The 21,431-nt window shown below is 48.5% G+C and overlaps 1 protein-coding gene across 1 annotated transcript in view; it reads left to right on the plus strand.

Annotated features, from left to right (window-relative positions):
• The first annotated feature begins 524 nt into the window (after window positions 1-524).
• The window catches only part of LOC125448139 (transmembrane protein 150A-like), a 29,474-nt gene continuing 8,567 nt past the window's right edge, over window positions 525-21,431 (plus strand). Inside the window, exons 1-6 of the mRNA XM_059641123.1 lie at window positions 525-811; window positions 7,549-7,596; window positions 11,616-11,702; window positions 15,403-15,470; window positions 17,338-17,465; window positions 19,344-19,521. Of these exons, the coding sequence (XP_059497106.1) occupies window positions 747-811; window positions 7,549-7,596; window positions 11,616-11,702; window positions 15,403-15,470; window positions 17,338-17,465; window positions 19,344-19,521 (574 nt within the window). The 5' untranslated portion in view covers window positions 525-746. The remainder of the gene's footprint in view (window positions 812-7,548; window positions 7,597-11,615; window positions 11,703-15,402; window positions 15,471-17,337; window positions 17,466-19,343; window positions 19,522-21,431) is intronic.

The raw sequence follows: 21,431 nt of genomic DNA on the forward strand, positions 1-21,431 counted from the left end.
TTCCCTACAGTGTGGAAACAGGCCCTTCGGCCCAGCGAGTCCACACCGCCCCTTGAAGCATCCCACCCAGACCCATTCCCCTATAACTCACACACTATGGACAATTTATCACGGCCGATCATCCTAGCCTGCGCATCTTCGGACTGTGGGAGGAAACCGGGAGCACCTGGAGGAAACCCGCGCAGACGCGGGGAGAATGTGCAAACTGCACACAGACATTTGCCCGAGGGTGGAATTGAACCCAGGTCCCGGGTGCTGAGAGACTGCAGTGCTAACCACTGCGCCACCTCTCTCACTGCCATCTGAAGGAGCAAGGCTCCGAAAGCCTGTGTCTTCAAATGAACGGGGTGTGGTGTGATTTTTGACACACTCCAGAGGAGGGAATATTGACGCTACTGCACATGCGCTGGCTCCCTACCCAATGAGTCATCACGTTCCCTGGTCTTGTCATTACGTACTGCCAAGGTGCAGACCGGGAGTTGTAGTCCCCTCCAGGGAGAAACGCGCTTGCGCAGTGGAGAGCGGTGCCGTGGTGGGACGGGACCGGCCATGAGCCGGCAGTGTGTGTGGCGGCGAGCGGAGCCGGCCTGGGTCCCGGGGAGGAGGGGAAGCGGCGATCTCTGGTCAGCGGGCGTGTGTACGCGTCTGTGAGAAAGAGGGAGAGGGAGCGGGAGGCGGCCTTACCCCCTCCCCCCCCCCCCTCCTCCTCCTCTACCTCTCCCCAGTCTCCGGCGGTGGGCTTCCCGATGACTGCGTGGCTGATCCTGCCCGTCAGCCTGTCCGCCTTCTCCATCACCGGCATATGGATCGTGTGAGTACACTGGACCTGCTACTCCTCCTCAGCGTTGTGTTGTGGGTTGGCTGGGGGTGGCGGGGGGATTTGTTCTCAAGCGCCCATTCCCGTCGCTTCCCCCACTCGGATCCTCTTCATGTGGCCGTTGCCTTGACACCCCACTCGCCGGACTGCGCCTGCTCGCACGGCCGGCTAGCCGAACTGCGCCTGCTCCGTCGGTCGGCCGCCCATCTCCAGTCCACCCCGCGGACTGCGCCTGCTCCTTGGCCAGCTGACCATGGCAGGCGTAGTCCTCATGTCAGACCTTCCCTGGGCTCCTTGTTTTTAGCTGACCAGTTCCAACTGCATACCCATCTGATGTATGTGTGTTGGGGATTTGAGGCTGTTGTTGCATGCTTGCTGAAAATGTGCATTCTATTCTGATCTTGGAACTTTGCTTAACATGAGACATAATACTGAATTTCAAACTTGTCGATTTTCTTTACATGAACTGATCAAAACATGAGATATACCAGAGATAATGGGAACTGCAGATGCTGGAGAACTCCAAGATAATAAAATGTGAGGCTGGATGAACACAGCAGGCCAAGCAGCATCTCAGGAGCACAAAAGCTGACGTTTCGGGCCTAGACCCTTCATCAGAGAGGGGGATGGGGGTAGGGAACTGGAATAAATAGGGAGAGAGTGGGAGGCGGACCGAAGATGGAGAGTAAAGAAGATAGGTGGAGAGGTAGGGAGGGGATAGGTCAGTCCAGGGAAGACGGACAGGTCAAGGAGGTGGGATGAGGTTAGTAGGTAGCTGGGGGTGCGGCTTGGGGTGGGAGGAAGGGATGGGTGAGAGGAAGAACCGGTTAGGAGGCAGAGACAGGTTGGACTGGTTTTGGGATGCAGTGGGGGGGGGGGGGGGGGGAAGAGCTGGGCTGGTTGTGTGGTGCAGTGGGGGGAGGGGACGAACCCACTTCGTCCCCTCCCCCCACTGCACCACACAACCAGCCCAGTCCTGACAAAGGGTTTTGGCCTGAAATATTGACTTTCCTGCTCCTTGGATGCTGTCTGACCTGCTGTGCGTTTCCAGCCTTTCTCTATAGACTCCAGCTTCTGGCATCTTACTGTCTCCAAGGAGAAAGATAAGTGTTGGTATTGTTATGGACCAGATCTGACACCCCCACCACCACCCCCAAAATATATTAAGAAGGTAGTCTGGACCCTTGCTTTTTCTTATTTTAAAGGTAAGTGTGATGTGCTACATTCTAGATGAAATTTGATTGGTCAAACTACTTGACATTAAGCCAAACAGCATTTATTAAAACACTATGGCTAATACATACCAAAAGAAAGAAGAGCTTGGAATAACTTGATTCTATTGGGAGGCTTAACAGAACAATAGATACAGTAATTATTATTAACTGTTCCAATACAGTCACATTCCATAAACACACACTTGGCAAAAAGGCACAATCAGAAAACAGATTCTCTCACTTGCAGTTTTCCAATTTAGGAAGAAAGAACATCAATAATGAATGCTGAGAGAAAACTGAGAGTGGGAGTGTAGCAGCTAGGAGAGATTCACTGTCTTTGAACCCTGCTTAGGCCCCAGCAACAACTTCTGAAAGCTAACTAAAACTTCTGGATTTGTGAATGCTTGACCAACCCACTTGGGCAGCTTCTATTGTTCCAACTTTTACAAAAAAAACTCCAAGGCCAGATAAGTTAATTACCTTCTCAAAGACTATTCGGCACCCACCGCCTAATAGCTCTCTCTCTCTCCCTACAAAAGAAACCAAGACAAAACACACCTTTTAAAGCCACAGCTTCATCACAGTATTCGATGCCTAACTTTGACTGGGTTGTAAGTACTAGGCTAGGTTCACACATGAACAATCTCATCTTCATCAACTTCCCTACAGGCGTCCATCCGATTGTTTTTGTCACCCATTCCCCAGTCCTGTTTTTGGCAAGCTCCAATCCTTCCCACCACCTGTGAAACAAACAGGCCACCCTTACAAAATACAGCAGATGCTGGAAATCTGAAATAAAAACAGGAAATACCAGTGAAATGCAGCAGGTCTGGCAGTGTCTCTGGGGGAGGGGAGTGAACCTTCCAAGTCTGATCACTCACTGACCATGTGTGCGAACAGGAGTTCAAAAACTGTCATACAACAGCCCAGCTCTTCCCCCCCCACCCACTGCATCCCAAAACCAGTCCAACCTGTCTCTGCCTCCCTAACCGGTTCTTCCTCTCACCCATCCCTTCCTCCCACCCCAAGCCGCACCCCCAGCTACCTACTAACCTCATCCCACCTCCTTGACCTGTCCGTCTTCCCTGGACTGACCTATCCCCTCCCTACCTCTCCACCTATCTTCTTTACTCTCCATCTTCGGTCCGCCTCCCCCTCTCTCCCTATTTATTCCAGTTCCCTACCCCCATCCCCCTCTCTGATGAAGGGTCTAGGCCCGAAACGTCAGCTTTTGTGCTCCTGAGATGCTGCTTGGCCTGCTGTGTTCATCCAGCCTCACATTTTATTATCATGAGATATACCATCAGCTTTAGCATGACCTATTTTAATCTTGTTTCTTCCCCCCCCCCCACCGCGCTGCACTTTCTGTAACAAATAGGACATCCTGAGACTCAGCAATTGCCAACTAGCTCAATGCAATCAGCCACACTTACTTGCCCCTTACAGAATTCTCTGTTGTATGACAGTTTTTGAACTCCTGTTCGCACACATGGTCAGTGAGTGATCAGACTTGGAAGGTTCACTCCCCTCCCCCAGAGACACTGCCAGACCTGCTGCATTTCACTGGTATTTCCTGTTTTTATTTCAGATTTCCAGCATCTGCTGTATTTTGTAAGGGTGGCCTGTTTGTTTCACAGGTGGTGGGAAGGATTGGAGCTTGCCAAAAACAGGACTGGGGAATGGGTGACAAAAACAATCGGATGGACGCCTGTAGGGAAGTTGATGAAGATGAGATTGTTCATGTGTGAACCTAGCCTAGTACTTACAACCCAGTCAAAGTTAGGCATCGAATACTGTGATGAAGCTGTGGCTTTAAAAGGTGTGTTTTGTCTTGGTTTCTTTTGTAGGGAGAGAGAGAGAGCTATTAGGCGGTGGGTGCCGAATAGTCTTTGAGAAGGTAATTAACTTATCTGGCCTTGGAGTTTTTTTTTGTAAAAGTTGGAACAATAGAAGCTGCCCAAGTGGGTTGGTCAAGCATTCACAAATCCAGAAGTTTTAGTTAGCTTTCAGAAGTTGTTGCTGGGGCCTAAGCAGGGTTCAAAGACAGTGAATCTCTCCTAGCTGCTACACTCCCACTCTCAGTTTTCTCTCAGCATTCATTATTGATGTTCTTTCTTCCTAAATTGGAAAACTGCAAGTGAGAGAATCTGTTTTCTGATTGTGCCTTTTTGCCAAGTGTGTGTTTATGGAATGTGACTGTATTGGAACAGTTAATAATAATTACTGTATCTATTGTTCTGTTAAGCCTCCCAATAGAATCAAGTTATTCCAAGCTCTTCTTTCTTTTGGTATGTATTAGCCATAGTGTTTTAATAAATGCTGTTTGGCTTAATGTCAAGTAGTTTGACCAATCAAATTTCATCTAGAATGTAGCACATCACACTTACCTTTAAAATAAGAAAAAGCAAGGGTCCAGACTACCTTCTTAATATATTTTGGGGGTGGTGGTGGGGGCGTCAGATCTGGTCCATAACAATACCAACACTTATCTTTCTCCTTGGAGACAGTAAGATGCCAGAAGCTGGAGTCTATAGAGAAAGGCTGGAAACGCACAGCAGGTCAGACAGCATCCAAGGAGCAGGAAAGTCAATATTTCAGGCCAAAACCCTTTGTCAGGACTGGGGAGGGGAGCCCAGAAATAAATAGAAGGAGGGGGAGGGCTGGGTGGAAGGGTAGGAGAGATGGTGATAGGTGGATGCAAGTAAGAGATATTGTGATTGGGCCTTGGGAAGGGTGGAGCGGATAGGTGAGTAGGAAGATGGACAGATTGTGTCAGGATAGGGAGGTGAGAAGAAGGGGGAGGGCTGGACATGGGATAAGCCTGGAGGTGGAGCGATTTTTGAAGCTGGTGAAATCAATGTTGAGTCCATTGGACTGTAAGCTCCCAAGGCAAAATATCAGGTGTTGTTCCTCCAGTTTACATTTGGCCTCACTCTGACAGTGGAGGAGGCCCAAGATGGATATGTCACTAGGTCAGTTGGCGGGGGGGGGGAATTAAAATGGATGGCAACCAGAAGATTAAGTTGATCGATGTGTGCAGAGCACAGATGATCCATGAATCTGCCCCCAAGTTTGCGTTTGGTCTCCCCGATATAGAGGAGACTGCAACAGAAGCAATAGTTCCGGTTGGATGAAGTTCAGGTAAATCTCTGCTAGACCTGGAAGGATTGCTTGGGGCCTTGGATAGAGGTGAAAGCGGGGATGTAGGGGCAGGTGTTGGTACCTCTTGTGGATGCCATCCATTTTAATTCTTCCCCCCTCCCCCCAACTCCCCTGGTGACATGTCCATCCTGGGCCTCCTCCACTGTCAGAGTGAGGAGGAATAACACCTGATATTTCGCCTTGGGAGCTTACAGCCCAATGGCTTCAACATTGACATCACCAGCTTCAAAATTGCTCCACCTCCAGGCTTATCCCATGTCCAGCCTTCCCCCACCCCTTCCTCCTCACCTCCCTATCCTGATACAATCTGTCTGTCTTCCTACTCGCCTGTCCGCTCAACCCTTCACAAGGCCCAATCACAATCACCCCTACCTGCATCCACTTATCACCATCTCTCCTACCCTTTCCCCAGCCCCATCCCGTCCTGTTTATTTTTGGGCTCTCCTCCCCCTCCCCAGTCTTGGTGAAAGGTTTTGGCCCGAAATGTTGACTTTCCTGCTTCGCGGATGCTGTCTGACCTGCTGTTCTATTCCAGCCTCACACCTATAGACCCTATTTTGTCCCAATGTTTTCTCTCTTATCCTGGGTCACGGTAGATGGCTGTAATGGCCAGTGTAATTGAGGATGAATGATTCTGCAGTGCTCCTTATTGCCACCAAAATAGACAAATAATCTCCAAACATTATTGTGTTTTGTCTGAGCAGCCTGCAAAGAGGGATTGGCAAATTTCTGCACCTTTTATAGACCAATAGACATGGCTTTTGGGAATCTGAGCCTGTATACATGAATCCCCGAACCAAGCTACTGAGATAATGTAAATATTTTGCACTGCCTCTGTTTTGTGGTTCTCAAAGCGGGATCCTCCAGCCACTGCTGCTCCTGGAGAGTCCCATGGGCTAGTCTTTGTGCACAATGCCACAGCTGACCCACACGTGTAGGAGTAGGCTGGAGCCCTCGATGTTGCCTACCCTACGTGCAGTATGCCAGCATCCCAAACACAAACAACAACTCTGCTATAAAAGCAATGTTTATATTGCTGTTCTGGATGGGCGATGGTGTAGCACTAATGCCACTGAACTCGTAAACCAGACACAAATGTTCTGGAGATGTTAAGTTCAAATCCCAGCACAGCTCGGTGAATTTAAATTCAATCAATTTAAAATACAGTCTTGAGTTGAAAGCTAATCTTGGTCATGGTGACTGCGGTGTTGTTAAAAACCCATTAGGGGTAAGAAATCTGTGGTGCTGATGTGGCCTGGCCAGAACAGAGATCTTGGAGTGCAGGTTCCCTAAAAGTGGAATCACAGGTAGACAGGGCGGTGAAGAAGGCATTTGGTGCACTTGCCTCCTATTGGTCAGTGCATTGAGTATAGGGAGTTGGGAGGTCATGTTGCGGCTGTACAGGACAGTGGGTGAGGCCACTTCTGCAAAACTGCGTTCACTTCAGGTCTCTTTACTAACGGAAAGATGTTGTTAAATGTGAAAGGGTTCGGAAAATATTTACAGGATGTTGCCAGGGTTGGAGGGTTTGAGCTATAGGGAGAGGCTGAATAGGCTGGGGCTATTTTCCCTGGAGTGTCGGAGGCTGAGGGATGACCTTAGAGAGGTTCATAAAATCATGAGGAGCATAGATATGGTAAATAGTCAGGGTCTTTTCCCAGGGTATGGAAATCTCAAACTAGAGGGGTATAGGTTTAAGGTGAGTGAGGGAAAAGATTTAAAAGGGACCTGAGGGGCAACTTTTTCACACAGAGGGTGGTGTGCATATGGAATGAGCTGCCAGAGAAAATGGTGGGGTCTGGTACAGAAGGATAGGGGCCAAATGCTGGTAAATGGGTCTAGATTAGTTTAGTCCCGTTGGTTGGGTTAGATCGAAGGGCCTGTTTCTGTGCTGTATAGCTCTATGACTTAATGCCAGTTGACTCCAGATGCACAGCAGTGTAGTTGACTTCTGAATGCCATCTGAAACAAGACATTCAGTTCAAGCGCGATTGGAGAAGGGCAGCAAACGTGGCGCCTGGCACTGTCTGCAGCTTAGATCCAGGGCGTCGACTGATCAATTTTTCCAGTCAATTTATTCTGGAAAACATGGAGAGTGGGTCAGTGTGGGCCAAAAGGTTCGAAGCCTCTGGTGTGCAGGGTTGACTGAAGCCAAGTGGGGAAAATCCCAGTCCAGGTGACACATGTGGAACATTGGTGTCTCTTTTGTATTGAAGCCAGTAATCCAGTGCACTTGACTTAAGGTCATAAGGTTAGTCTGTTTCTTCACAGGAATTGATATGGGTAGCCTTAACTGATCAGCAATGATCCGGCTCCTGTCTGGTACCTAACTGCTTATTGTTCTCCTTCTTTCAGATACGCAATGGCAGTGATGAACCACCACGTGTGTCCTGTGGAGAACTGGTACGGCATTAGCAATTTCCTTTCACCCCTCCGATCCCGCTTTGCGCGGACCGATAGCAGCTCAGCTTCGGCATCGAGGCGGTACAGATGGTTTCCAGGGAAGGCTGGAGCAGCGGAAAACGCCGCTGCTGAGGATAGGATCAGAACAGCTGGCAAAACATCCTGCGTGCACTCGTGTAAACTTTTACGTCTGCTGGAGTGGTAGCTCGAGGATCGTTGCTTGGGCAGGCTTTTTGGGAGTGTAAGGCTACGCTTCAAGCCCCCATCCCTCGGAGCGTGTACTCACAGGAGTGTCAATGAATTCAGTGTGATTCGTTCCTGAGTACTTCCCCCCCGCCAGCCCCCATGTACCGGTGGAATCAATCTTTTGGCTTGAAATCAGTTCCTGTTCCCAGACTAGGGTAGTGTGTTTAAACATTAAACAAACAACAAATAAGCCTCAAGGAATACCTTTCAATCTTTTTCGCCCCAGTAGTTTTGCAGCTGCCCTGAAGCACATGACTGTGGTGTCTGTGTGTATATAAGTGTGCACAGTCTTAAATTCCCTGTTTGATTTGGATCTGAATTTCGTGGTTTTCTTGTTGTATTAGCGTCAGCGGCAAGTGACTGTTTTGCACTGTCTCTGAGTTTTGTAGGGTCTCTGAGTCTCTGCATCAATGTGCTCTGGTGCAACAAGCTGACCAGGAGTCTCCCCTGCTGTTCCAGCCTGCCCTCGGCCTGTGTCAGAAGGGGTGATTCCTGACCTGCTTTGGCCAGGTTCTGCCCAAACTGTCCCAAGCCGTCAAGCTCTGGGGTGGGTGTCGAATCCCGTGAGCCTTTGGCTCAGAGTCAGGGACCCTGGGCACAAGACCTCCTTTCAATGTGCTCCCTTCTGTAGAGTGGAGCTTGGTATGGAAACCCACAGGAACTTCAGGAAAAACATACTGCAAAAGCTGGAATTGGTACCCAAACTAGAAAATTGCTGGAGGTCACAGCAGGTCAGGCAGCATCCATGGGGGGGGAGAGCGAGCGCTAATGTTTCGAGTCTAGATATCTCTCCATCAGAGCTGACATGAAGTGTGGAGAGGGCAGCATTTATGCAGTAGTTGAGCGGGGAAGAGTGCAGTTGGAGTGCTAAGGGAAAAAGGATGTTGATGGTTCAGATTAAGTGATTGGAATATGAGAGTGGCAGAACAACGGCGTGTCTAACTGCCAGACTGGGAAGAACAGACAGTCCCACTTGGGTGGGGGTGTGAGGAGAGAGGACATGGTGACCAGAGAATATAGCAAGTAAAGCTACAAGAAAGGGAAGGAATGGTCGTGGGTTCACAATCTGAAGGCGTTGAACTAAGTAGAGATAACACGGTGTGGAGCTGGATGAACACAGCAGGCCAAGCAGCATCAGAGGAGCAGGAAAGCTGACGTTTCAGGCCTAGACCCAGCCAGAAGGCTGTTAAGTGCCTAAGCCTGAAGTGAGATATTGTTCCTCCAGTTGGCGCTGTGATTCGCTGGAGCATCATGGCATGCCAAGGACAGACACATGGGCATGTGAGCAGGACGCTGTGTTAAAATGACCAGCTGCGGGAAGGTCAGGGTCATGCTTGCGCACGGACTGGAGGTGTTCTGCAAAGTGGTCACCCAGACTGTGTTTGGTTTCTCCAGCGTAGACTAGGTCACATTGGGTGCAGCAAATGCAGTAGGCCAGATTGGAGGAGGTCCATGTGAAATGCTGCTTCACCTGGACAGTACTGTTTAGGCCCTTGGAAGGTGAGCGGGGAGGAGCTGAAGGGGGGTGGCTGGGGGTAATTGAGGAATGGACTAGGGTGCCTCAGAAGAAACAGTCCCTGCAAAATGCAGAGAGGGGGAGTGAGGGGAAGATGAGTTTGCTGGTGGCATTCTGCTGGAGTCATCTGCACGAACTGTGTTTGCTGCGGTGCACCTAGGTTATCTTGCATTTGCATGATTGCATTTAAAGAAGGATGTAGAGTCATAGAGACTTACAGGTCAGAAACAGAACCTGTGGTCTAAGCCATCTGCGCCGATCAAATATCTGAAATTAAACTAGCCTCATTTGCCAGCCTTTGTCCCATTTCCCTATTATTCCTATTCACATACTCATCCGATACCTTCTAAATTTTGTAATTATACCCACGTCCACCACCACTGCTGGCAGCTCGTTCCATACACGCACCACCCTCTGCATGCAAAAGTTAGCCCACAGGTCCATTGCAAATCTTTCCCCTCTCACCTTAAACCAACGCCTATCTAGTTTTGGACCCCCCCCCCCCCACCCTGGGGAAAAGACTATGGCCCTATCCATGCCCCTCATGATTTTATACACCTCTATAAGGTCACCCTCTCAGCCTCCGATGCTCTAGGGAAGATAGCCCCAGCCTATTTATCTTCTCCCTATCGCTCAAACCCTCCAACTAAGGCATCATCCCTGTAAATCTTTTCTGCACTTTTTAACAGCCCTTTCCTATAGTAGAGAGACCAGAATTGAATGCAGTATTCCAAAAGTGGCCTCAATGTACTGTACAGCCGCAACATGACCTCCCAACTCCTGTACGCAAAGCAGTGTAGATTTGTTGGAACTCTATAAATTATGTAATGCCTCAATGCAATATTTTTCTGCCACAGTGATGTTTCTTCTTATTTTTGGAAACTTCTGTGGGCTCTATTTGAGCTTTCTTTGAGCGAAGCCCGTTATTAGATGGTGAAGGAAGGAGGCAGTATCTCATTATTGTCGGTATTTGCTGATTTCTTTTCTCAAGGTCTGTTTCTTTTAGATAGAGAAAATGCGCAAATAGAAATGGAAGGATTATCTGTAGCATTTAACAGCTCACCCAACTTTGTGGATTATTCAGATCAAGATAGCATGCTAACCCTGTGTCAATGCTTTCACTTAAAACCTTGTTTAGCAAAGTTAGTGGCAACAAAATGGAGAAACATGGCAGTTTATATAATTGAGATTTGATTTTGATTTTATTTTACAGTGAGGATACAATAAGATTCAGTGAAAAGCTTTCATTTGTCACCACAGTACAGCACTTTGAATAATTTAAGAATAAGGTTAAAGAAAGGATAGCAACTAACTTAATTACGCCTTGTGAAAGATTCAAGGCATTCGGAATAATTGCCTAAAAGGTCTGTGTAAGATTTTTCTAAATAAAACCCGGCTCGCAGCGTTTTTTTACGTCTCGTCGTTCACTTTCTCGGCTCGAGTCATTTGCAACTCTTGACCGCAACTTGTGAGCTGGGTTTGCCTCCCGTGCCATCTGCAAAAGTCTTTGTTCATCAGCACTCCCTGTCTGGTCACGTTAAACCAGAACCATCGCCGATTCTCGATCGCGACCCCAGTGGAAGTCAGACGGGTGGTGGAAAAAGTTGAGATGAATCTGGGTCGTCGGCTGTTGACTTTTCACGTAGTCTCCCCAACTGTGGCCACCGTTCAAAACTCAAAAGGTGACACAGCCACAGGATGCTGCCCTCGTCCATCCGGTCCCCGGCTTCGGCCCTCTCTTGAGTGCTGAGGAACGGCCACCGGACCCGAAATGTTAACTCTTTTCTCCTTCACAGATGCTGTCAGACCTGCTGAGCTTTTTCCAGCAACTTTGTTTAGTGTTGCTGATCCACAGCCACGGCAGTTCTTTTGGTTTTTGCTCAGCTCCCTTCTCCTCCTCCTCCTCCTATCCAGAGTCTGTGATCCAAGGAGCTTGCACGTCCCTTGCTTGCTCGCAGCAGCTCCCCATCCGTTTTCCTTTCCCACTTCCGGGTCGGGTCATTCAGCGTCGGACCACGCGTGTGTGGGAATGAGGAGCCGAACGCTTCGGCCCCTCGAGCCGTTTGCTCGATTCTCTTGTGACCTCAGCACCTCACGCGGAGACGCTTTGTCGCGGGCGAGGCGGCCATGGTCGAGCGCCATCTTTACCGTGCTCCTGGGCCTCGGCTCGGTTTCATAGCACATGTGAGTGCGTCGCTTTCAGATGCCACACCCTGCGTTTTTGCTTATGTTTTTACTTTCGCCTTCTGTTCCCAAGGTCGTATAACGAGTCCTGCTCAGAGGAGACCTCAAAGCGCGACTATCCCAAACGCTGCTGCACCGTCCAGGATATTCCGTTGGTCAGGTAGGGGGCAATTATTCTGTACAATTATTCCCTGCCCTCCCGACAGGTAGAACATAGAACGTTACAGCGCAGCACAGGCCCTTCAGCCCTCGATGTTGCGTTGACCTGTGAAACCAATCTGAAGCCCATCTAACCTACACTATTGCACTGTCATCCATATGTTTATCCAATGACCATTTCAATGCCCTTAATGTTGGCCTCCCGTTGCCATGGAAGACACACAGCAGGATCTGTCCATCCAGTGCGGGAGGGAGATAGTAGGAACTGCAGATGCTGGAGAATCTTGAGATAACAAGGTATGGAGCCAGACAAACACAGCAGGTCAAGCAGCATCAGAGGAGCAGGAAGGCAGACATTTCAGTCCTCGACCCTTCTTCAGAAACGTATCAGAGGGTCAGCACCAAGGGTCTAGGCCCGAAACGTCAGCCTTCCTGCTCCTCTGATGCTGCCTGGCCTGCTGTGTTCATCCAGCTCCACACCGTGTTATCTCAGCCCGGGAAGGAAACTGGTTAACATCTCCTGCCAGGCCTCCCGTCGCAACTTAATTCCGTGAGGGTTTGGGATGTGTGCCCAAACTGCTTCCCAGCCTTCTCCTGTTGTTTTGGTTAGCCGTTTACTTTTAGCATTACTGCGCGTGGTGTGTTTCCCTTTTGCTCAGGAGGTTTTGGATAATTCACTGCCCCTTTTGCCGTAAAACTAATTTAGGTTTAGGTTTTGATTCGCACGTGCACTTGAGCACAGTGAAAAGGGTACAGTGTTGCCACACGCAGCTTAGGTACCTGCATACAAAAAAAAGTAACAAAAGAGAGAAATTAAGTTAAAAGTTAGGCTTTACAAGCCATCATAGACAAATAACGTAATAGTTGATGTTAAGATCCTTCTTAATATAAACTAGGAAAACAAAGAAATGCACTTAAAAGTTCAGAGATAACAAGGTGTAGAGCTGGATGAACAGAAGGGTCTAGGCCCGAAACGCCAGCTTTGCTGCTTGGCCTGGTGTGTTCATTCCAGCTCTACACCTTGTTGTTATCTCCGATTCTCCAGCATCTGCAGTTCCTACTATCTTGGAAACAGTTAAAAGTTGGACAGTCTTCCTTGAGTGATCAGTCATAAAAGGGCCCCAGTCTCCTCCCCTTAAGTCATTGTCTGGGAGACCTCAGCTGCCTGTGATCCAAAAGCCTGGATTAAAATTCCGGAGGCGCAAATTCAAATTCCCACCAAATTCATCTGGAACAAAATCCTAGTCTCGCCAATCATGATTACCATCAATGGATCATGGTTTTAAAACGCCTCCCATCCTTGCCTGGTCCTACCTATCTGTAACTGTGGTTCGGCGACGATGTGCTTGAGAAGGTCTCACTTGTACGAATTTGCCGGTGACCGTCTCCCGCGTACGGCTTATTCTGTTCCATCAGGCCCCCACAGATCAGCTCTGCTATTGTCTGTGCGAAAAAGAGCCAGGGCTTGTTTAATCTATCCTGACAAATATAACTGCATGATTCTCATTCAATTTGTTTGCATCGTCTTTGGTGCCTCAAGATTTTTTTATATATAACACTGAGACCAGAATGGTACACAGTAGTCAGAGCCCTCTAACTGAGGTCATATACAAGTTTAACATAATCCTTTTGCTTTTCAATCCTCCCCCCTCTAGAATAGCAAACCGTTTATTTGCAATGCTGTTATTACTGTATGTTGCTGTTCAGCTGCTGTTGGTGAGTCATGTCGCCAGATCTCTGATTCTTCCATTCCTCTTTGAAACATAAATGTCCAAGACTCTTGTGGCCTCCTCATTCCTTCCTATCCCCTAACGTTTCATGTTGACGTTCCTTTACCAAGCACATGCTGCATTTTGTCACCTCCTGCAAGTCGACTGGAAATCCTGCCCCAACCCCACCCCACACCATATTTCCTCCTGACAGGAAATCCAGCCCTCCGTCTTCCTGTTCCCTCTTTGCATTGAATTAGATATCCGTTCTGCTGCTCACCCACTGCTTCCAAAAGGCTAACCTTGGATAGACCAAGGTCTTTGGATAATCAGAGTTTTTTATTATGCCTACTGCAATTTTTTTAAAAGAAAATTTCTACCGTTTCTGTGCATTCTTTGAACGCCATCAGAGAAGCCTGACTGACCCTTCAAATCCAGGCCGACTCTCTGGCTGTCCTTTCAGCTTTCCAGATGTTTTTTTCTGCTCCATCAATAAGTAGCAATTCTATAATCTCTCCTGCCATTGACATTAAACCCGTCAGTCTTTAGCACCACCCCCTCCACCCCACCCTGAGATACCGTTGATCTCCCTTGCAGCTGTATTGCCGGTCACTAATTCTCTGACAGTGGTCACTGACTCACACCAAATCATCCTCGTCTGTCCTCCCTGTTTTTCTTTTGCCCGTTACCTTAAATCATCCTCAGTTCACGAGCTGAAGCAGTCCTCTCCTTTTTAACTTTTAGCCAAATTAATCGGTCACGCTTAACTTTAATCTCACCGTACAGCACGCGATTATAATCTAAACAAATTGTTTCCTGACACCCCTCCCCAGTTTACAACGTGTTTGCATTGCTACTCACGTTTTCTTGTGACATTTCCCTGAATCGTATATGCACCACCGAATAAATACTGTGGCTACAAGTTCTCCAATAAGTAACGCATCTCCTGATTCAGTGCCCTCCACAGCACTAAGGCACAAGTCAGGAGTGTGATAGAATACTCCCCACTTGCCCCAGATGGGGGCAGCTCCAACAGCATTCAAGAAGCTCGACACCACCTAGGGACAAAGCGGCCCCACCCCCTGCTCGATTGGCTCCCTATCCCACTCCTCCCCCTCCCCGCCACCAAAACTCAATAGCAGCAGTGAGTACCATCTACAAGATCCACTGCAGTGACTCACCAAAGACAGCACCTTCTAAACCCATGACCTACTTCCATCTGGAAGGACAAGGGCAGCAGGTACATGGGAACACCACCCCCCTGCAAGCTCCCCCTCCACACCTTCCTGATCTAAAACGGTCGCCATTCCTTCAGTGCCATTGGTTCAAAACTGTGGAAATGCACACAGCAGCATCGTGTCTTAACCTACACCACATGGACTACCGTGGTTTAAGAAGGTTGCTGACCACCAGTGCCACCACCTTGAGGGCAGTTTGGGGCGGAAACCAAATGCTGGCCTAGCCTGGCTTGCCCCTATCTTTCCATGAAAGAATAGAAAGAATTCCCTTATTCCCCTTTCCCACTTTCAGGACAGTGATCTGTTTGCAGGGCCTTCGTTGTTTTGAACTGTTTGTGAGGGAATGAGCAAACTCCCTTGGGGGGTGACTGGTGCCGTGTTGTTTCTTTGTACTGTCCCCTCCTCACTGTGTGATATTGAATAAGACGCTCTGACGTTACTGAGTATAAAATGGGAAGATAAATAATACACAAGCGCACAGCCTAAAGGAGGAAGCAATAAGCCAATTCCTGTCTCCCACCTCCACTGAATAATGTGCTTCCAGCCTCTGGCAAGGAACGGCAGGCGAAACTTTGACAATCATATTGTCAGAAAGCCCGGTGATACTCGAGCCTTCTGTCTCTTGCGTGAAATGACCTTTTGTCAGGGATCTCAGAGAGGCTGCAGCCCCTGGGGAACATGGAATAATGGGGAGCAGTTACTGAAATGGCTCCTGTACTAACTCTTTTTTTTTATATATATATGTTCTCGACAGTAAGTGTGGCTCGTCCCCTCCTGAAAGCTGCCTCTTCAGTTTAATTGGGAACGTGGGGGCTTTTATGGGTAAGTAGTTTCACTGGATTGCTCCTCAACAGCAGTCGGACTGTAGGATTACTGCATCAGAGAGCTGAATCATTCTCACTGCCTTTCTGAGTCGGTCACTCCTGCCACTTTTGAACAGAGCGCGGGAGTTCAAAACTGGGCAGACTGCTAAGCGATCTACATGCTTTTCAAAGGCACCTTCACCATCCAAATTAGGTTTTAGTCTTTAGTCCAGGACCGAAACCTCTAAAAGTCACTGCTTCAATGCCGGTCAATTTAACAGGGGGTTTTACAGCACAGAAAGAGGCCTTTTGGCCCATCACGTCCACCCTGGTTGTCAAAATGCATCTATTCTCACTCCATTCCCCAGCACTTGACCATTAGCTTTATACGCTGCAGAGTTTCAAGAGCATGTCTACCCAGTGGTAAATGTCTTGAGGGTTACAGTGTAACAACTCATCGGGGTCAGTGAGTTCCAGACATCCCCCACCTTCTGAGTGATTTTCTTTTTCCTTAAAACCCTAATCAAAACCTATTCCCTCTAGTTCTGGACTTTCCTATCCTGGGGGAAAAGACCATGGCTATTTGCCCTATCCTGTCATGATTTTACTATAAGGTCACCCCTCAGCCTCCGACGCTCCAGGGAAAATTCAGCCTCTTCCTGTAGCTGAAACTGTCCAACATCCTTGTTGCTGAATCCTTTCAACTTTCACAACGTCCATTTTACAGCAGGGAGACCAGAATTGCACACAGAAATGGTCCTAACCAATGTCCTGTACGGCTGCAACATGACCCTCCCAACTGCTACACTCAGCACTCTCACCAATAACGGCAAGTGTGCCGAATGCCGCCTTTACTACCCTGCAGCTCTGCTATCCACTGAGCTCTATCCTCCACTGCACTGTTTCCAATGCATTTAGCAAGCTGCTGTCACACTGTTGCTCACACACGCCCCGACTTCAGAGCTCCTTCTGCAATTCCCCGTCGCCCACCTTGGTGTTCACTTTTCCAGATCCTTGTTCAAAGTCGCCAACGCCATCTGAACGGAATTTGCCTTTCGCTCCATGCCCGTTTGCCCCTCTGCAGTGCGCCTTGGCCCCAGTGTGCTTCAGAAACACAAGCCGTTGTTGATCAAGAATAGATATTGTGTAGCCTGGTCACTTTGTGGTTTCGTGGTCGTCGTCCAGTCTTGTGTGAAGAATAATCACTTGGATAAGGCATATTCATAAAACTACCTATGAGTTTATATCTGATGTCAGCAGAGGAGCGTCAAAATAATGGGCATAACGATAGCTTGACAGCGTCGCTAGAGAGGCCTGTGGCGACATCCATTTGATTTGATTTTTAATAGCTGCATTTTTGAATGAGAATATTTGTACTTGAATTAAGAAGTTTTGTGGGAGTAGGAAATAAGGGTTTTTACTGTGTATCTACTCCTGTGCGATCCCTCTCCTGGGAGTGTTGGATGGGGGACAGTGTAGAGGGAGCTTTACTGTGTATCTAACCCCATGCTGCCCCTGTCCTGGGAGTGGTTTGATTGGGGGGGACAGTATAGAGGCAGCTGTAGTCGGTACCTAACCCCATGCTGCACGTTCACTGCCAGGTGTATGTGTTTGATGGGTGACTTTCCATGACATTGCAGAGGGAGTATATGCCCAAGATTACCTCAGAGCACAGAACGCCTGGTGAGCAGAGAGTTTTATTTCAAATGAACATGACTCAGTTTGACGTAATGCAAAAAAAACTCGAGAAAAAGGTGTTTAGCCGAACGAGCTGTTAACGTCTTAGGATGGGATTGGCTGTGGGTGCAGTCCGATGAGAACTGTCTTATCTGCTGCTCGTGGCTGCCCTAAACTGATGGCCATTTGTCTTTCTTCTGTCCGTCCAGTGGTTGTGATCTGCATTCTACGCTACGGCCAGATTCTGGAGCGATGCCACCCCATGTGGATCAACACGGGCGCCCTGGTCACCGGCTGTGTTAATGCAGTCGGCCTGATCATGGTCGGAAATTTCCAAGTAAGGCCTCCCTGTTAGCTGTTTTGTTAAATGTCGGAGGACGCAGGAGCAGTTGGCAGCCTGCCAGTGTGCTTGTGTGGGATCAGGTGTGGATGTGTTTGTGATATTGCGCTCCCCAAATATTATTCAATTACGTTCCTGCTATTTTCCCTTTCTGCGGTCTGTCGTTATATAAACTGCGCATCTGCCTCCTTTCTAATTAGCGAAACCTCATCCTTATAATTTGCTGTTGGCACTTTACTCTTACGTCGGCACAACACTCTTTGCACTCAGTTTTGTGCTGAGAGACACGAGGGAACTTTTCCATCCCGTGCCCCGAACATTCCTGGGGAAGGTACTATAATGACATCTGCAGCTAAGCCGGAGGTGCAGAGCCTTGTGCAGCGCACACACTCTGGTTTCCATCGCGGCTCCTGACTTTTCCAGTTAGAAAGTGTGAACGTGACAAAAAGGACTTTTTCTTGTCCCCCCCAACCAGGAAGAATTAAATCCAGAAATGCAGGAGGCTCGTCTCTATAAAAGAGGTCTATAGGCAGCATTTTATCCCCTTCAAACAAGAAGCACCCTTTTGCTGTCAATAAATATTGCTAAAAGGAAATGAGGCAGGATTAAGTGCAATAACACCCAATCTCCATGCAGTTCAGTGACAAAGAACTTCATTGTCAGGTCATCTTAGCAACGTTTAAGCTTTTGAAGTTTGTTCATGAGATGTGCCAGCATTTATTGCCCGTCTCAGGTTGCTCAGTTAAGAGTCCACCCCATTGCTGAGAGTCTGGAGTCACTCGTAGGCCAGACCGGGCAAGGGAGGCTGACTCCCTTCCCTAGAGGACACTAGTGAACCGGACGGGCTTTTAACAAACATCGACAGTGTTATGCGGTTGCCACTAGACTCGCTTTTTGTTGAAGGCACATTTCATCACCCGTCGCCAGTGGGGTTTGAACTCATGTTTCCTGAGCATTAGCCTGGGCTTGTGGATCGCCATTCCAGTGTCAGTACCACTCTGCCACCACCTTCCCGACCATGACACCATGGTTAAAGGTAGTGCATTTGACTTGGAGATTTTAGGACTGCAGCCTTTCGGGTTTTCAATTTCCAAAGCAGCTGAGATGTAAAATTACTCCTGAAATGTGCAACTAGACTCTAATTCATCACAACAATCATTGCCTAAAAGATATGTCTTAATTCTGTGTTTTTTTTTAAGTTAAGGTTTGTTTTAAAGAGTCCTTTCACCGACAAATTATAGTAGAGTGAAAATACACTAATTCAGGGTTAGGCGTACTTTAATTAGTTATCCATTCACTGCATAAATTAAGCCCATGTATTTTGCATTTGCAAACAATGCATTCTAGCAACCTCACTTGGCGATTTGACAGGCATCTGGTTCAGAAATGTTGATGTTTCTTTTTTGTGTTGGTCTTGCAGCTCCCTGTTGTTTTTATTTTGGGTCGATCTAATTAGCTGAAGAAACTTTTAAAGGTAAAAATGTTGCCAATACCGCTCTGCACCAACAACGTGTGAGTTTTTTTTTGTTTGTTAAAATGTCCTTACATTGTCACACCTTTCTCCTGAGCTGCTGACTCCTCGCTTGCCATACAGATTCCGACGACAGTGGGTAGCATTTCTAATCACACAGCTCAAATATATGGTACAACATCTGAAATATAATGTTGTGCGGACCACATTTTATTTATCCAGAAGATACAGGCTGAGGCAGCAATTTTTGCCTGCCCGTAATTGCCCTTGCGAAGGTGACGGTGAGCTTTGAGTGGCTGTAGTTCATGCAGCTTGATTTTCCAATTGAGCAGCTTCGTTGTATTGCAGTATTTCTAACTCCTGGATTGGTGGCCACGCTTCAAGATCTGTTCCTGTTTCGCCAGGTTGACCACGTCAAAAGCTTGCACTACATTGGTGCCGGAGTGGCCTTTCCCGCGGGAATGGTCTTTGTCTGCCTACAGTGCATCCTGACGTACAGAGTCGCGTTATCACTTCTGGATCACTGGATAGGCCACATCAGGGTTATCCTCACCATCCTGGCCTTAATCTCTCTCGTCCTCAGTATCCTTCCATCCAGTCCATCTGCCCAAAACACACACTGCGTGAGGTACGGCCGCGGGTCTAGTGCGTGAGGTCCTTTACTGTCGGTGAGTCGGCCCTTTAGAGCTACTGTTCTCACCGGTTCTGAGGAAGCGACACTGACTGTTGGAGTAGGGACTCCACAATGTGTCAGTCCAGCTCCCAGACTCCTGTAAGTGTGCGTGCGCGATGCTTCCGTCACCGGTGAGCTCAGAGCCTACGGCACGGTTATTGCAATGATAAGCAGAATCCGAACTGGGCCTCTGCTACTGAGCCGTGTCTGCACCTTCGGGTCACTCGAAAGTGAGCACCTTTGAGAGAAATGTGGGAGATGACGGGGAGAGAGAGAGAGTTGGGAAGACTGGCAAACAATGTAGAAGGGAAACTTGCGTGAGAAGCCACTGTGGCACTCCACGAGCTGCAGCTTGGGTTTTGCATGTCGTGAGGAATGTCCACTGTTGAGCCACAGCATCCCAAGCTGGTTTTGCTCAGCTCCCACGCAAGTCCCCTTTCTAAAGTGATTAATGTTGGTGCAGTGGGATACTGGTATCCCGCTTTTTCCGATCGTCTGCCCCCTTCATACTGGATGACAGTGGCTCAGTGGTTAGCATCACTGCCTCAGCACCAAAGACCCGCGTTCAGTTGTAACTGTCTGTGTGGAGTTGGCAAGCTTTCCCGCATTTGGGTGGGTTTCCTCCGGGTGCTCCAGTTTCTTCCCACAGTCCAAAGGTGTGCATGCCAGGTGGATCGGCCGTGCTGAGTTACCCCGTAGTGCCCAAGGAGATGCGGGCTAGGTGGGTTAGTCACAGGAAATGTGGGGTTATGGTGGTAACGTGGAATGCTCTTTGGAGGCACGGTGCGGACCCATAGCCCGCTTCCACACTGCAGGGATTCTACGGTTCCTCTATTCCAGTTCAGAGAAGTTTTCCAGGGAGGGCAAGAGGTGGTTCCTTGGCAGAGGAGAGGTCGCACCAGTCCTTCAGGTGTAGGGAGGATGAGCTGGAGCGGGCTGAACTCGAGTGGGTGTTGAGATCAAGGTAAATCCGGCTTCGCAGGCCCAGAATGTTAGGGATTGTCACTCGTTCAAGTTGAAACGGCAGGACAGGCTATGAGCTTTCCACCAGGTAACTGAGCACTCGGGGAGCTTTCTAATTCAAATATAAGCGATCCCACAAAGCAGCAGACCACAGGCCAAAGAACTTCTCAATAGAGGAACTCACGGTTTGACGTGGTTGCAGTTCATTTTATATTCTGGAGAGCAGGTGGAGATCTTGGGACTTGGGAGCTCTTCCAAAAATAAATTAGATTGTGTATATGCCAGACCGCAAGCCACGTTATTTTACTCTTTCAAATGCCCGGCTGGCAACTGCTGCAGAGGCTAACGCAGAGAAAAGGCGTCTCAGAGCAGTTTCCTGTTTCCAAGTTATGAGCAAACCCCTCATCTTTGACTTGATTGTAGCATCCTCCTCATCCCTCTAAACCCTTCCTATCCATGTCCCCATCCAGATCACTTTTAAATGCTGTCTCTGAACCACCCCCCACCCCTTCCTCTGGCAGCTCGTTCCACACATGCACCACCCTCTGTGTGAAAAAGTTACCCCCCAGGTCCCTGTTAAATTTTTTCCCTCTCACCTTAAAGCTATGCCCCCCTAGTTTGGGACTCCCCCACCCTGAGGGAAGGACCTTGGCTATTCACCCTGTCCATGCCCCTCATGATGTTATAAACCTCTATAAGGTCACCCCCTCAGCCTCCGACGCTCCAGGGAAAACGGCCCCAGCCTCTCCCTGTAGCTCAAACCCTCCAACATCCCTGTAAATCTTTTCTGAACCCTTTCAAGTTTCACAACATCCTTCCTTGGATTGCATTCGGTATTCCAAAAGTGGCCAAACCT

This window comes from Stegostoma tigrinum, chromosome 40 (assembly GCF_030684315.1).
Source record: "Stegostoma tigrinum isolate sSteTig4 chromosome 40, sSteTig4.hap1, whole genome shotgun sequence".
NCBI classification, from domain to species: domain Eukaryota; kingdom Metazoa; phylum Chordata; class Chondrichthyes; order Orectolobiformes; family Stegostomatidae; genus Stegostoma; species Stegostoma tigrinum.